Source organism: Hippocampus comes, unplaced genomic scaffold (assembly GCF_001891065.2).
Source record: "Hippocampus comes isolate QL1 unplaced genomic scaffold, H_comes_QL1_v1.1 scaffold68, whole genome shotgun sequence".
NCBI lineage: Eukaryota > Metazoa > Chordata > Actinopteri > Syngnathiformes > Syngnathidae > Hippocampus > Hippocampus comes.
Window position 1 is genome coordinate 2,011,049 of NW_017805625.1, and position 15,072 is coordinate 2,026,120.

Below are 15,072 nucleotides of genomic sequence, written 5' to 3' on the forward strand. Positions count from 1 at the left end.
TGTGAGCTGCTCGCACCTGCCGATTCATTGAAACATGGCGTAAGCTAAAGTGGGGGCATCTAAAGAAGGAATACCGTACATCTGGAAAACGTCAATTTTGCTCTTACTTTCTTCTCCAGTATCTCAAGTTGATCTTTATAGAAGCTGGAAATGCTGGCCAACTCTTGTTCCTTCCTCTCCAACTGTCTGGCCTGTGGGACAAAAATAAAGGATAGGAACCTGAAGTTTGAGAAGGAAAATTAGGAAATAGATCAAACCTGCAACCTTCAGGGTGGAAGACAATGGAAGACAGGGTGCCACCCTAAATACTAATGAAGCTAAAACAAGTTCCAAAATATCGGGCGTCCCATTTGACGTCATTTGAAATGTCAATATTTGAATAACAATGTGTCCTTGGGCAAACAATATTAAATGGACTTTACATCGAAAAATACTTACTGATCACTTCCAGCATGATCATCACAAATCATTATCAAGTTTGTTGGTGCAAAATATTTGTGGAACGAAATATCGGGGCAAACATCCGATCCAATTAATAAATCCGTCCAACTGTCCAGAAAGGCAGGATTGGATGGATTTGGCTTCATTTGGTTGCCTAAATAATATGCATGAAACTAGAAGTTAGCCCTTGGAAAATGTAATCATTGGATATACTGTATTATTTATTTTTTGATCAATATTTATTCTGAAATGATAATCCATTCATTTGAAAGTTTCATTTTACCCTGAAAATTGTTTACACATAGTTTGTTGAAAAGCAGTGCAGTAAATATCCAAATGTTTTTACCTTCACACGATTAACAATTGTGATTACAATATTGATCAAAATAATTGTGATTATCATTTTGACCAGAAACGTTACAGCCTTAAAGTGTCCCAATACTTATGTCTTGACACAAAAAACACAATAAATACTTTTTTCCTAATGTCATTGTACAAGACTGTAATTCTAATTATAGACCGTGGCCCATGATGACAACAAGACAAGACAACAAACTGTATAATTGTGTTTTTCTTATGAGCACTCAAAGCAATACGCTTTTCGAAAATCACACGAAAATGCTTGGAAGTTCGAACGTGTGCATCTACTGCTTGCAACATAACTTACAAAATGACTTGCGGTGCACGCAGCAGTGGCAGCAAGAGCTGGCAGGGCTGATGGTGGCTTTAAGATGAGATGAAATGCTTTAACATGACCAGCGAGTCCAGCTTTTTACAGGTGGCAAGAAGGCTGAAGAAAGCGACGTTGTTTTTGGGCCATGGCAACATGCAAGCAAAGCAAGATAGAGGGTAAATGTCATTGAGGCTCTCTGTGCAACGCAAGACGCAGGTCTAACTGAAGACACGACCGTATGACGGACGGATACCCCGGCTGCTGACGGATGACGAATGACCGACTGGCAAAATTTAGTAAAATGCCTACTTTGAATATTTAATAATAAGAAATTATGTCGTGACAGGACTGTGACAGGACAGTGTGCTGTGTGCACATGCACAGGTAATGATCCACAAAAGGAAAGTGCTTGCACAGCTTTCTGTGCTCTTTACTGATAACATGCTCACACAGAGATTGACATTACACTTATTGTAATCCAGTCTTATCCCAACTTAACAGGCATCTGCATCCCTAAAGAGCACATCTGCAAATCCTCATACTGTGCTGCTCACTGCACTTTTTTTTTCTTACCGCAGCGGCTGTTTGATGCTCAAGGGCCCGTGTGCGTGTGTGTGTGTGTGTGTGTGTGTGTGTGTGTGTGTGTGTGTGTGTGTGTGTGTGTGTGTGTGTGCGCGCGTGTGCGTGTAAAATCACCTCTGCCAGCAGCACAGATGATGTGTAATTTTCTGGCTGAATACCTCCCAAAGTGTTGTTGTGTGGAATGGTGCTGGAAACACACTCACAGCCTCGCTTTAATGCACAATGAAAACATGACATTTGAATAGAGTGCGCGTATGTGAGAGAGAGAGAGAGAGAGAGAGAGAGAGAGAGAGAGAGAGAGAGAGAGAGAGAGAGAGAGAAATAAAATGAAAGAGATAGATGTAGGGAAAGAACAAGAAAAGGTGAAAGGCACCGACAATAGCAGTGTTTCTTACCCAGGCATCTAAATCGGCAGGCTAGGAGAGAAAAAAGGTTCAGGGTTGAGTACAAAAGTAGAAGGAAGTCAATGGGATGAGAGAAATGGTTAGGGTAGAAAAATGACAGTTGGGAAATGCATGAAAGAAAGGTATAATTTAAAAAAAAGGAAAAGGTTACACTAAACTGAAGTTAGTAGTGGTGGGGATGATGAAGACCATCACAAATAAGTCCACTGAAAGACGTGTTGAATTTCCTCAATTGTGCTTCACTTAGATGGCTGATTTTTTCCAACACCTCAAATGTGAATGCATCCATATCATGAGATGTTAATAAAAAAACACAATAATCTGTCTGATTTTATCACGAGTGCGTCCATCCGTGTGCACCCGGCATGGCTGCGTGTCATCCACCTACGCCCCCGCCGTATTTAACCTTCTGTCTTAGCTAATCCGCTTTGAACGAAACCCAACTCCTCATACTCCAGAGATATAAACATGAGCTAATATAAAGTCGACAAGATGCAAGCAGATACTTGATACTCAATATGTAAGACCCCCTTTAAACAGGGGCCAATAAAGTCAATGTTGGCTATTGAATTATTTTATGGCTCAACCATATAACTTAAAGGCCATCCAGCCAACAATAAAAAGAAAAGCTGAGCTATTACCTGCTACGTGCATACACAGCTAATAACCCCCAAAACAGTTGACGCCCACGTTTTGCATCGGCCTGATTGTACGGTACTGCACATATGTACCGTACACCCTTCATTTGGTAAAAGCACAGCCCTGAAAATGATTTTTCAGGCATTGTTAAGCTGTTCATCTTAGCATATCGCTGTTGTCCTGTGAAACACACGGTTAAACATTAAAACTTTTTTTGTTTTTTACATTAATGGGATGTACGAAACAAACAACAAAATGGACGTGTTTTTCAGACAGCCACGAAATGTTGATGTCATAACATCAAAATGGCTTGCAGGTTAATGGAACACTCTGAATTGTCTCCTAGGTGTGAGCGCGGATGGCTGTTTCTGTCTATATGTGCCCTGCGATTGGCTGGCTACCGGTTCAGGGTGTCCCCCGCCCACTGACCGAAGACGGCTAGGATAGTCTCCAGCACCCCTTCTGCGACCCTTGTGAGGTTAAAGCGGTTCAGAAAATGGATGGATGGATGTTCATGGATGTAATTTTTGTTTGCCTTAGGTTGTGCCATCAGGACACAAGCAGACATACAGTAATCTCTTGGCAACGAACATCCACAGTCAGCCAACCCAGAGTGTGTGTGTGTTCGTGCGTGCGTGCATGTCAGAGGGACATGCCGGGATGTTTTGGGAGGTTTTTCTCCCCAGCACCACTTAACATTGTGACAAATCTATTACCTAAGTAGGAAATCATGCAAATGTTACATTTGAATAAATGCTTGTGTTTGAGACGAGAGTTTTGGTGTGGATTTCTACTTGGGAGTCAGTAGAGGAGAGCTGATGCTGAATGGTCAGAATAATGATTAGCCAGTAGAATGTCACAGGCGGATGCATGTTTATGATGTCAAACTTCTGCTTTACTTTGTTGGAGTGTCTTTTTTGTTGTTGTTGTTGTAAAGCACCTTGTAACTTTTGTTTGGAAAGAAACAATGTTAATAAAGTTAGGATTCTTTTATGTCATCACACAATTTGGAAAGCATGTCCATCATGAGTTTTATGTTTGATCTTATGTGCGGCACTTTTTTAAAAGCTATGAATGAAGCTGCGTTGAGATGAGTATACTGACAAAAAGACAACAAGTATGCCATTTGGGTACAGTACTTTGAAGTCGGCAGTTTTTGGGAGTTTAGGCCATTTCCAGGCTTTTCAAAATAAACTTGAAGGGACGTTGTCCTTTTTCTACCTAATATGAACCGCTTATACGAGGTCTTATCTATTTTGTATGCATTGCTTTTGGTCAGAAAGCTAAACTTGAGGACTCACTTTAAAATATCAAACAAGGTCGGACCAAAAGGTCGTGTGTGTGTGTGTGTTTGTGATGAAGGCCACACTCTGCAGTTATCGCTGTAAAAGGGAGACTTCTTCCATTCTAACTTCTAATGGCCAGTTACCACAATCGTTGTTCTTTGTACGATGAGGGAAGGAACTCTTGACTATCACGAGACAGCAGGAAGGGAGATACACAGCAGCTTGACAGAGAAAGACGTCAGCTGAATGTGAAAAAGTGGAACATCGGAAACGAAACCAGACAAAACAAGAACAATTACAGCATCGAGCAAAGGTCGCCAACCTTTTTGAAAATGAGAGTGACTTCTTGGGTGCTGATAAATGCGACGGGCTAACACTTTGACACATAACTTTGAAAATCACACTTTTGATTAAATGACCTTTAATCATATTCGGCTGTTAATCATTTGTGATGCTCATCTATATGAATCTATATGCGTTGATCATGTTAATGATTTCTCACAATAATTGTCAACGGTGGTTGAGTGATAACGCAAAGAGATAAATGTCCAAATCCAAACCTTTCTTTCTTTAAATCTCAACAAGGGCTAACATTTTCAAGCGAGTACTCCTACAACCTTCCGTGGAAATCACAATTGAATTACTGGTGAACTACTCTTCCAAAAGGGCTCGAGTTACTCTTGCGGTCCTTGTCGATGGCTCTTGGCTGCGGGCATGATGTTGATGACCCCTATTAGAGAGTCCATCAAGACACGGATGACAAAACATAAACCGCAGGGGCTCCTGTCTTTCAAAGACTTGACTACCGGTAATTAGCATTAATGTATAGCGCGTGGCTCTGCAAAATTAAAGTTGCCGCAACTCACCAAGTCCCCTCAAGAATTTCAAGCAGCGCTCACCGCGCTCGCTGACTACCCCAAAAAAACAGGAGCAGATGGTCAAACTGAGATGTGTCAGGGTGAAGCCACTGAAAGCCACAAGCAGACCATCATCAGTCTGAAGACATGTGACACACACCGGCAACAATGCAGTCTGTTGTTTTCACTGTGCATCAAAATACTACAGTGAGCCCCGCATAATTTGTTGAAAAACTACTAATCTAATCTTCTATGAAGACCTGAGGACAATACGGTCCCCGTATGGGTTTGAATAAGAATTGCCTGCAAAACAAACACGATCAAATCGTTAGCTTCAGGGCCAAAAATAATTCAACATCGGACAAACTCACAAATTCCCACGCATCTTCCCCCCCGCTACCCCCGCCCGAGTTAAGAATATTCACTCCTGTGTCTGATATTTTATTCAATCATCCACTTAAATTTATAAGAAAAAAAGGGGGCTTTTTGAGTCAAATATATTATGGGGTGTCAAATACTAATGATTATTGTATTTGCAATTCACGACAGGGCCGATCCCATGAATAGCGAGAATTTTACGGTACTTGAACGCGCAAAATTTAGGAAGCTGATGGGCATCTATAAGAATGCACAGAGGTCGTTTTGGGGATGTGTCCTTTTCCTTCTTGACAATGATTAACCAGCACTTTAAGTGTTCCAGCTCAATCAATATTACATGTGAATTTGTGAGCAAGATTGAGGGAAACATTCCTCATGTGAACAACAGGTCTTGCCCTGCTGTCTTATTACATCACCACAGCTCACTGATGGGAGATGTATTCCACTCCTACGTGTTTTGTCCTTTAAGCTGCCAAGATTTGTGCCGGGGCGCTCCCGCCTCCGTCACAGCGCCGCACCGATCGAAATCTCGTCCGCCGGTGAGGACTCTCCTCGTCAGCAAATCACGTGTGATAGACTGAGTGCGTGTACAAAGGGCTTAGCGGCATTAACATGATGAAAAAATGTCACACCAGTGATTAGAGGAGCTGATAACACCCGGTTTAACCATGAGCGAATGTGTCTGGATGACTGTTAAAATTTTGTGGGCGCGTGACTCACAAGTTGAATCAGAACCATTTCAATGAACGGCAATGTTACCAATGTGTACTTGAATGTGCAAGATCCTTTCCCCTCCACATGCTTTCGTCTTTCCCCTCTGTGCACACTCTCCCTCACCTCCACCCCCGCCTCTGTCTTTGCTAACAAGCAATGCGGGCTATCTAGCTGAATGCCTGTCGGATCCAGACATCTGAATGTATTATATAGTGTGCTAGATAGCCCATCCCCGATGGAGCCTCGATTTGAGCCCTCTTGCCAGATGCTTCCGAGTGATTGCTTGTTCCAGCCACTGCTGCTACCTTACAGGGCTTACTATAATGCTCCAATATTCTCTCTATAAAAGCAAAATGTATTGATTTATGATCCATGTGGGAATAGAGCAGGCCTGGTATGCTGATTTGTGTGACCAATTTTGCTGGACGACATTCCTCTTTGTGGTGTGTCATCCAGAACCAAAATGCCACCAAGATGGTATTGTCAATTTTGAGCGAACACGTTTGTGGCTGGAAAAAAAAGAACAGGCAGTATTAACCTGCTTTATTTGTTAGTGGCATGGGGGAGATTTTTTTTTTTTTTTTTAATGGGGCTTAGGTTGCATCTTGTGTCAGTGCTGGTTTGCCACTTTCATTCATCAACGGTGTTTCGTGCGTGCCACTCAAGACAATGACATGTACCTGGAGAGCGGGGAGACACATTAGTCTCACATAATTCAAGTTATCACCCTGAATATTCGGCAGGCCGCGTACTAAAAATATGCCTTTGGTAAAAAAGAGAGGACAATCGGCTAATTATGCGCGGCTGTGGCAGAGGCACATATGCAAATTCGAGTGTCTTAGGCGTTTTTTTTAATAGCTCTGTGTGAACAAGGATCATTGAAATAAAAAACACAAAAAAAAAAAAAAAAACTCTCTCTAAAATTTTCTAAAATGTAAACAAACAAAAGCTCCGTCTTGAAAAATCATTCACATGTAAACATGGACTTCGTCAAATGCCCATCCTTAATTTCAACTGGCTTTTTTCCACCGTGGGGTGTGTGGGCCAGATGGCGATAGCTGTGACAGCTATGTAAATAGAGTGACTTCATACCAACACAACAGAGTGGATAACTCTCCGGTGACTTCAACAAAGAGGAGGAACCTGACCCAGAATACTAATGTATGCCGACTATTATCTAGAAACAACTACAAATGGCTTCTAATACTTTCCCCACCGAAAACCACTGCCCCTGTATCATTGCCGCACAGGCGACCAATCAACAGCCCATCTAGGTCCCCAAAAGATAACATAAACAAATACTGTAAATAAAATGCTACTGAAGTTAATTCTTCTGGTTGTTGTGGTATTCTTTGCTGTCTAATGTGTACTCTTGTTTCGACCAACGGAATGCCACCATATTCATCCACATAGTGCGCAGCATATGTTTGGGGACGCTTGGATGTGGCAGTGTTGCCGATCAATACAAACAGCAGAATAGAATTTCATTTTGCTGGCGACCATTACGTTACATATATCGGGTAATAGAAGAAATTTTCAGTGCAACACACACCAGCTCCACCCAGTCTTGTTTTCTTGTACCCAGAGTGTCCAGCCGCTTACTTTTTCAAATGTGCGGCATCGCTCAGTGTTTAATCATCTTTCGAGTGGACAGTGTGACACGCTTTGATCTCAGGCATAGCTCAAAGACAAGGGCACAAGGACAGGTTGGAAAGGGACACACAAAAAGATGGGGAGAGAAACACTGCCGAAGATCACATGTTGCTGTGCAGAAAAAGAATTCAGCCCCTTTCTGAGCAATAACAACATGCTTCAATAACGCCATCTAGAGGCTACTTAAGGCACCACATCTTTTGCTTGACACCTAAGGTGCTGAGTAACAAGACATGCAAAGGCCTTGATATTTACTTTCAAGCAAAGCATTGAGGTTAAAAACAGTATGAGTTGTGTCCGACTACAGGGCCAATTAATTTGCATGCCACAACTACAGAAAGCTGTTCCAACCCACTGAAAAATATGCGCTGACCGAATCGACATTTAGCGACTTAGCACGCACGGTGTGACTGAAGTACCCAATTTCCTGTCAACTGCCCACACAACAGTCTGGCTGAGGTGTTAAAAGGGAAGAGGACGTGTGAGCGAGAAGGGACATCGGCATGACCAAATGGGCATGTCACCTCTCATCACACGCTTCATCTCGAACAGAGAGCAGTCCTTTTTTTTTCTTTTGACTTCTGTGACAAGTTGCGATTGCAAGGCTGTATTAAATTTTTGCCTTGTTAGCATTATGCAACAAGTCAGTAATATTTCAACGCTGTATCACAGCGCATCAGCTCAACCACCCGGTTGAAGCTAATCGAATCATTATAAAAGACACAAGGCATTTGTCATTCATACTGTTGTACCAAATTTTATGCGGCAATGTCAACACTTCAAAATTATGTTCAATTTCTAATAGTATGCAGTCAAGTCTGCCACCTCCCTAACCAAACAAAAAGGCTTTAATACTTCCATCCATCCATCCATCCATTTTCTGATCCGCTTATCCACACAAGGGTCGCGGGGCGTTTGGAGCCCATCCCAGCTAACTTAGGGCAGTAGGCGGGGAACACCCTGAACTGGTTGCCAGCCAATCGCAGGGCACACACAGTCGAACAACCATCCGCACTCACACTCACACCTGGGAGACAATTCAATCATAACACGTAATTATCGCAGGGTATATAAGCAGGGGGAAACTTCTGAATGTGAGTCACCTTAAAACGGATGCTTGTTACTGTTTGTCTGCAGTTTAGAGCTGCAAGGCGCTGCGCGCTGGTGACATTTTATTTGCAGCGGGAATGACACTTTGTTGATGGAGAGACTAGTGTCTCAAATACCGGAAGTGTTAATGGAAGTGAAGAGAGGAATTGGGTGTTGTTGCAATGTGTCACCTATTTAATGCTGTCACTTGTGGTCCAACTGAGAGGAGCTACAGTACATACATGCTGGAAACACTAGTGGATTTTTTTTTTCTTGCACCACTGTATATTAGGTGGTATGGGCTAGAATGCAGAGAATTTCAAAGAGCACAGTTAACACTTATAGGGGGTTGTTTATGTCTGCTCCGCTTGCGTAATTAAAATAAGGGAGAGGAATCTCTGCCATTGATAACAGTTTGGGGAACTGCCTCCCTTTCAACTGGACTCAAATGCATTCGAAGAGCACATTTAAAAAGAATAGTTGACCAGTGTACTCGGCAATAAAATTATTTGCAAACATAAGTTGAGCAGCATTAAGTGTCCAGGCATGCTGTGGAAACACTCAAAATGAATTTAAACAGCCGCAATAAAATAGGAAAGGCAATGATTCTGTATTTGTTGCTAATGAAGGTAAATTGATTTAAAAAAAAAAAACTGCCAACAAAATGGGTGTTCACATTTTCTTTTTTTTGTGTGTGTTGCACCACAGTAGTGTTGCAGGCGGCCAATCAACAGGCCATTTAGGTCCCCAAAAGATAACATAAACAAACACTGTAAATAAAATGCTACTGAAGTTAATTCTTCTGGTTGTTGTGGTATTCTTTGCTGTCTAATGTGTACTCTTGTTTCGATGAACGGAATGCCACCACATTCATCCACATAGTGCGCAGCATATGTTTGGGGACGCTTGGATGTGGCAGTGTTGCCGATCAATACAAACAGCAGAATAGAATTTCATTTTGCTGGCGACCATTACGTTACATATATCGGGTAATAGAAGAAATTTTCAGTGCAACACACACCAGCTCCACCCAGTCTTGTTTTCTTGTGCCCAGAGTGTCCAGCCGCTTACTTTTTCAAATGTGCGGCATCGCTCAGTGTTTAATCATCTTTCGAGTGGACAGTGTGACACGCTTTGATCTCAGGCATAGCTCAAAGACAAGGGCACAAGGACAGGTTGGAAAGGGACACACAAAAAGATGGGGAGAGAAACACTGCCGAAGATCACATGTTGCTGTGCAGAAAAAGAATTCAGCCCCTTTCTGAGCAATAACAACATGCTTCAATAACGCCATCTAGAGGCTACTTAAGGCACCACATCTTTTGCTTGACACCTAAGGTGCTGAGTAACAAGACATGCAAAGGCCTTGATATTTACTTTCAAGCAAAGCATTGAGGTTAAAAACAGTATGAGTTGTGTCCGACTACAGGGCCAATTAATTTGCATGCCACAACTACAGAAAGCTGTTCCAACCCACTGAAAAATATGCGCTGACCGAATCGACATTTAGCGACTTAGCACGCACGGTGTGACTGAAGTACCCAATTTCCTGTCAACTGCCCACACAACAGTCTGGCTGAGGTGTTAAAAGGGAAGAGGACGTGTGAGCGAGAAGGGACATCGGCATGACCAAATGGGCATGTCACCTCTCATCACACGCTTCATCTCGAACAGAGAGCAGTCCTTTTTTTTTCTTTTGACTTCTGTGACAAGTTGCGATTGCAAGGCTGTATTAAATTTTTGCCTTGTTAGCATTATGCAACAAGTCAGTAATATTTCAACGCTGTATCACAGCGCATCAGCTCAACCACCCGGTTGAAGCTAATCGAATCATTATAAAAGACACAAGGCATTTGTCATTCATACTGTTGTACCAAATTTTATGCGGCAATGTCAACACTTCAAAATTATGTTCAATTTCTAATAGTATGCAGTCAAGTCTGCCACCTCCCTAACCAAACAAAAAGCCTTTAATACTTCCATCCATCCATCCATCCATTTTCTGATCCGCTTATCCACACAAGGGTCGCGGGGCGTTTGGAGCCCATCCCAGCTAACTTAGGGCAGTAGGCGGGGAACACCCTGAACTGGTTGCCAGCCAATCGCAGGGCACACACAGTCGAACAACCATCCGCACTCACACTCACACCTGGGAGACAATTCAATCATAACACGTAATTATCGCAGGGTATATAAGCAGGGGGAAACTTCTGAATGTGAGTCACCTTAAAACGGATGCTTGTTACTGTTTGTCTGCAGTTTAGAGCTGCAAGGCGCTGCGCGCTGGTGACATTTTATTTGCAGCGGGAATGACACTTTGTTGATGGAGAGACTAGTATCTCAAATACCAGAAGTGTTAATGGAAGTGAAGAGAGGAATTGGGTGTTGTTGCAATGTGTCACCTATTTAATGCTGTCACTTGTGGTCCAACTGAGAGGAGCTACAGTACATACATGCTGGAAACACTAGTGGATTTTTTTTTTCTTGCACCACTGTATATTAGGTGGTATGGGCTAGAATGCAGAGAATTTCAAAGAGCACAGTTAACACTTATAGGGGGTTGTTTATGTCTGCTCCGCTTGCGTAATTAAAATAAGGGAGAGGAATCTCTGCCATTGATAACAGTTTGGGGAACTGCCTCCCTTTCAACTGGACTCAAATGCATTCGAAGAGCACATTTAAAAAGAATAGTTGACCAGTGTACTCGGCAATAAAATTATTTGCAAACATAAGTTGAGCAGCATTAAGTGTCCAGGCATGCTGTGGAAACACTCAAAATGAATTTAAACAGCCGCAATAAAATAGGAAAGGCAATGATGCTGTATTTGTTGCTAATGAAGGTAAATTGATTTAAAAAAAAAAAACTGCCAACAAAATGGGTGTTCACATTTTCTTTTTTTTGTGTGTGTTGCACCACAGTAGTGTTATGATGATGCAGCCACATTGTTCAAATGTAATTGTGCAACTTTCATCTGCTGTAAAAAGTACAGGTGGACATTAACCCCAGAATGATATTCACCTTTAAATCATATACAGTTCCGAATCAGCGCGATAACATTGGGGAAGAATACACCTCCAAAGTCGCACAAAAATCTAGACCACCTCGCATGATAGCAGTCCCAGACATTTAACAAGCTCAGTGAGCATTTCAAGTATTGACTCCACAAATGTGCTTTCCTTGCTCTTTGGCATTATTCGCCTTCGTTCTGACCATTACACTGGGGAACAATTTTGATTTTTTTTTTTTTTTTTTTTTTTAATGCTGATTAAAATTTTAATTGCTGACTCCAAAATTGCATTTTTTTTTCGAGGACGTCAAGTTATTCATCCACAGATGACCCTCCGTATTAAAACAATTCAGTAGTAGAAAGAGCTGATTACGACTGGATTAATCTACACATAGCAAATTGTTTGTGCATTCACAATTGATACAGTGCGGTTTGAGGTCTGTGCAGTTCCCAATAGGTCAGAACAAGCAATAGAATATCTGCAAACAGAAAGGTAGCAAAGTAGGAATCAGGAGGATTGAGTGTTGGTTTTTCTCTTAACTTTGTATCAATGGGCACGTACTGTTATAAATTTCATTTCAATGTATGCAGAGTTTTTATTCGTTTTTAAAGCTTGCAACTATGCCATCTTAGTGTTTTATTTGCTTACATATATATGTATTGTTAAGAAAACAGGGGTCTTGTAGCTCAAAAACTTGACCTGATAGAGAAAAACTGAGATTAGTGCTGTATTCTGCACTGAAAATTTTGTTTAAAACTGTTGTCAGACCTAACTCGAAAATTGCGTTGCCCCGTGTAATCTTTGTTAATGCAAAATATTGACTACATATTGTTCAAGTTGGTTATAATGCTATGGATGGTTTGTGTGTGACATCAATGCAGATGTTCAGGATTGCCACATAAAACATCCAAACAGAAGAGGGAGCTGTTGATCAGTAAAAAAGGGTTTTGACAAAACATGACTGGCAAAAACTACAAAAATGTATATTACATATACAATTATAGTGTGTCTGATAGATATTTTTCGAGTTTGTTTTTTCGGCGAGGCTCTACCGAAACATATTGTATTGTTTGCTTTTGGTTTCTGCATATTTCTAAGTGTTCAAGGAATGTTGTTGGGGAAACACTCTTTGATATTTCAGCAACATTTGAATATAACAAACTCCAAAGGCAAAGTGACAACAGGAAGTACCCTGAATTATGTTCCAGAGAGACAGTGTGACTCACCAGTAGCTTTGACTTCTCTTGTTCTTCCCGGGCCTTCTCTTTCTCAACAATGAGCGAAGGGCTAAGACCATCCAACCCAACCGAGCTTGCAGTGTCTCTATCCCTCTGGGCAAGTGCGGCCAACTGCTTCTGCACCAGTGCCTGCTGATTCTCAAAGCTGAATTCAGAAATATAACCCAAAGCTAGATAATCTACAGTCAGATGGTTAGATGGATAGATCGATGGATAACGCTTACTTTCTACGAATTTCTTCCTGTAGTTCTGTGGCAGAGGGGCCGGGAGATTTTAAACCTGGAAACCGAAAGGGAAAAGTACAATGGTGCTTCCTATTACAACAAAATGACGAGAAGGAACAACAAATAAAACATGTGCAACAGAGGGAAAATAGACAGTATCAGTGACAGCGACCTACTTGATGTTTTGTGATTGTCTTGCTTAGCTGGCGTCGTGTTGGTACTGCAAGACCCCTGAGCATCCCTCATTCGGCTGAGAACATCCTCTGACAGCTGGAAAACAGTAAGCAATGGTCTCTGTGCACCACGGTACAGCGTTTCAAACATCTTCAGTGTATTTGCAGCAAAACAGGAATCCACTCAACCACTCACACACCCACATTTAAATGAATGGCTTATTTCACATTTGAAGTCAAAAATCAAATAGCCTAATAAAATAATGTCATTTTAACAACCACTTTGAAATGTCAAGATATTATATGCATATTTGCACATTTTTGGCACCAACACAATTTCAACACAGTGCACCTTGCATATTGTTGCTGCTTATATGAACTTTGCAACAACATATGTATGCATAGAAAGCCTCATTAGTCATTTTCTCGCATTTTCTGCTCATCTCTTCATTTACCATACGATATTAAATTAAACACCCACATGCTCTTGTTGTTCTGATGGTAGCTGGTGATCAGCTGGAGTCTTGCTGGTGTCTGAGCCATCTAACTGAGCCAAAACTGGCCACCACCTATCACGAGACCACTAGCAGGGTAACAACTGGGTGGCTTTTCCTCAGTTGGGAGCGGATTGCACAGTGAACGCAGGTTTGGCTGTTTAAATCTTTGTTGCTTTGTTTTGCTTTTGCGGCTTGCTCTTGCTAATGACACCAGTAAGACAAAAAAACACAACAAAACTATTCTAGTCTATATCTTGTTTGTTTTTAGCAGGGCAAGAATAGTAAGTACATCACCGTGAAAGCTTTATTTGCCCTTTATTTATGTAAACACCTTTCATGTTTAGTAAACAAAGTAAATTTCCCCAATTCAGCACGTTAATAATCATAATACAACGCCCACGTAATGGAGGTCAAAGCCGCACTGACAGTTTACTTTCACTACATGATAATCGTAGCTTGATCGCGTCATTTGTCGATGGGGTCAAATAGCAAGCAGTGGTAGTCAATAAAGGGACGTTCGAGCGCATGAGCTGGTTCAAGTGAGGACACAGACCCCACTCAGCGAACAATGATTAACGACAGTCCCCTAAAACATCAGAACTAACCGACGTGGACAGTTACCTTCACTCCTTCAATAACAGTGACCTTCTCTTCCTCGTCCAGTTCGAATGACACTTTCCTCGCCGTGCTGCCATTTCCTCCCATTTCGAACGACTTCTCCGTCTCACTTGGTGTGTGTGTGTTTTGTTTTTTGGTTTAAGTTAGCTTTATTTCCCGACAGGTCGACATCTACTTGACAGCGGCTTCCCTCGGCCGCCCGCTACTGCTGGTCAAAACGGTCCAATCAAGGTCACTGTGCCCGCACTATTCTCAAAGCCAATTGGTTGGTTGAAATCACATGGACGTCACCTGAAGAAGGGGAGGACGGGAAATGTAGTCTACAGCTGCAGTCCATGTGTGGTTCCGTATTATACAGGTAACGTTCCTATTTTTCATTAGTCCTATTCAACAAGTACAGTTTATGCATTTTACAGATTTGTGGAACAGATAGGAAAATACTTTTCTCAAGGGCCAATCATTTCATAATTTGTATGTCGAAAATAATTTTGACTTGATTTTTATGTAAAACTGTACAGTATTTCTGGTGATGATAAATATAGTATGGGGGTTTTGTTAGTTGTATATAAGTAACCAAATCATATTTGAGGGGAAAAA

The 15,072-nt window shown here is 41.7% G+C and overlaps 1 protein-coding gene across 2 annotated transcripts in view; it reads right to left on the bottom strand.

Annotated features, from left to right (window-relative positions):
• chchd6b (coiled-coil-helix-coiled-coil-helix domain containing 6b) overlaps positions 1–14,722 on the bottom strand; it is a 39,694-nt gene extending 24,972 nt beyond the window's left edge. Inside the window, exons 1-6 of one of the 2 annotated variants that reach the window (XM_019881387.1) lie at positions 14,479–14,722; positions 13,364–13,457; positions 13,188–13,242; positions 12,952–13,108; positions 2,092–2,112; positions 108–191 (exon numbers count right to left, since the gene is read on the bottom strand). In XM_019881387.1, the coding sequence (XP_019736946.1) occupies positions 108–191; positions 2,092–2,112; positions 12,952–13,108; positions 13,188–13,242; positions 13,364–13,457; positions 14,479–14,562 (495 nt within the window). In that variant the 5' untranslated portion in view covers positions 14,563–14,722. The remainder of the gene's footprint in view (positions 1–107; positions 192–2,091; positions 2,113–12,951; positions 13,109–13,187; positions 13,243–13,363; positions 13,458–14,478) is intronic. The other variant, XM_019881388.1, reaches the window with a different exon arrangement.
• Positions 14,723–15,072: the final 350 nt, after the last annotated feature.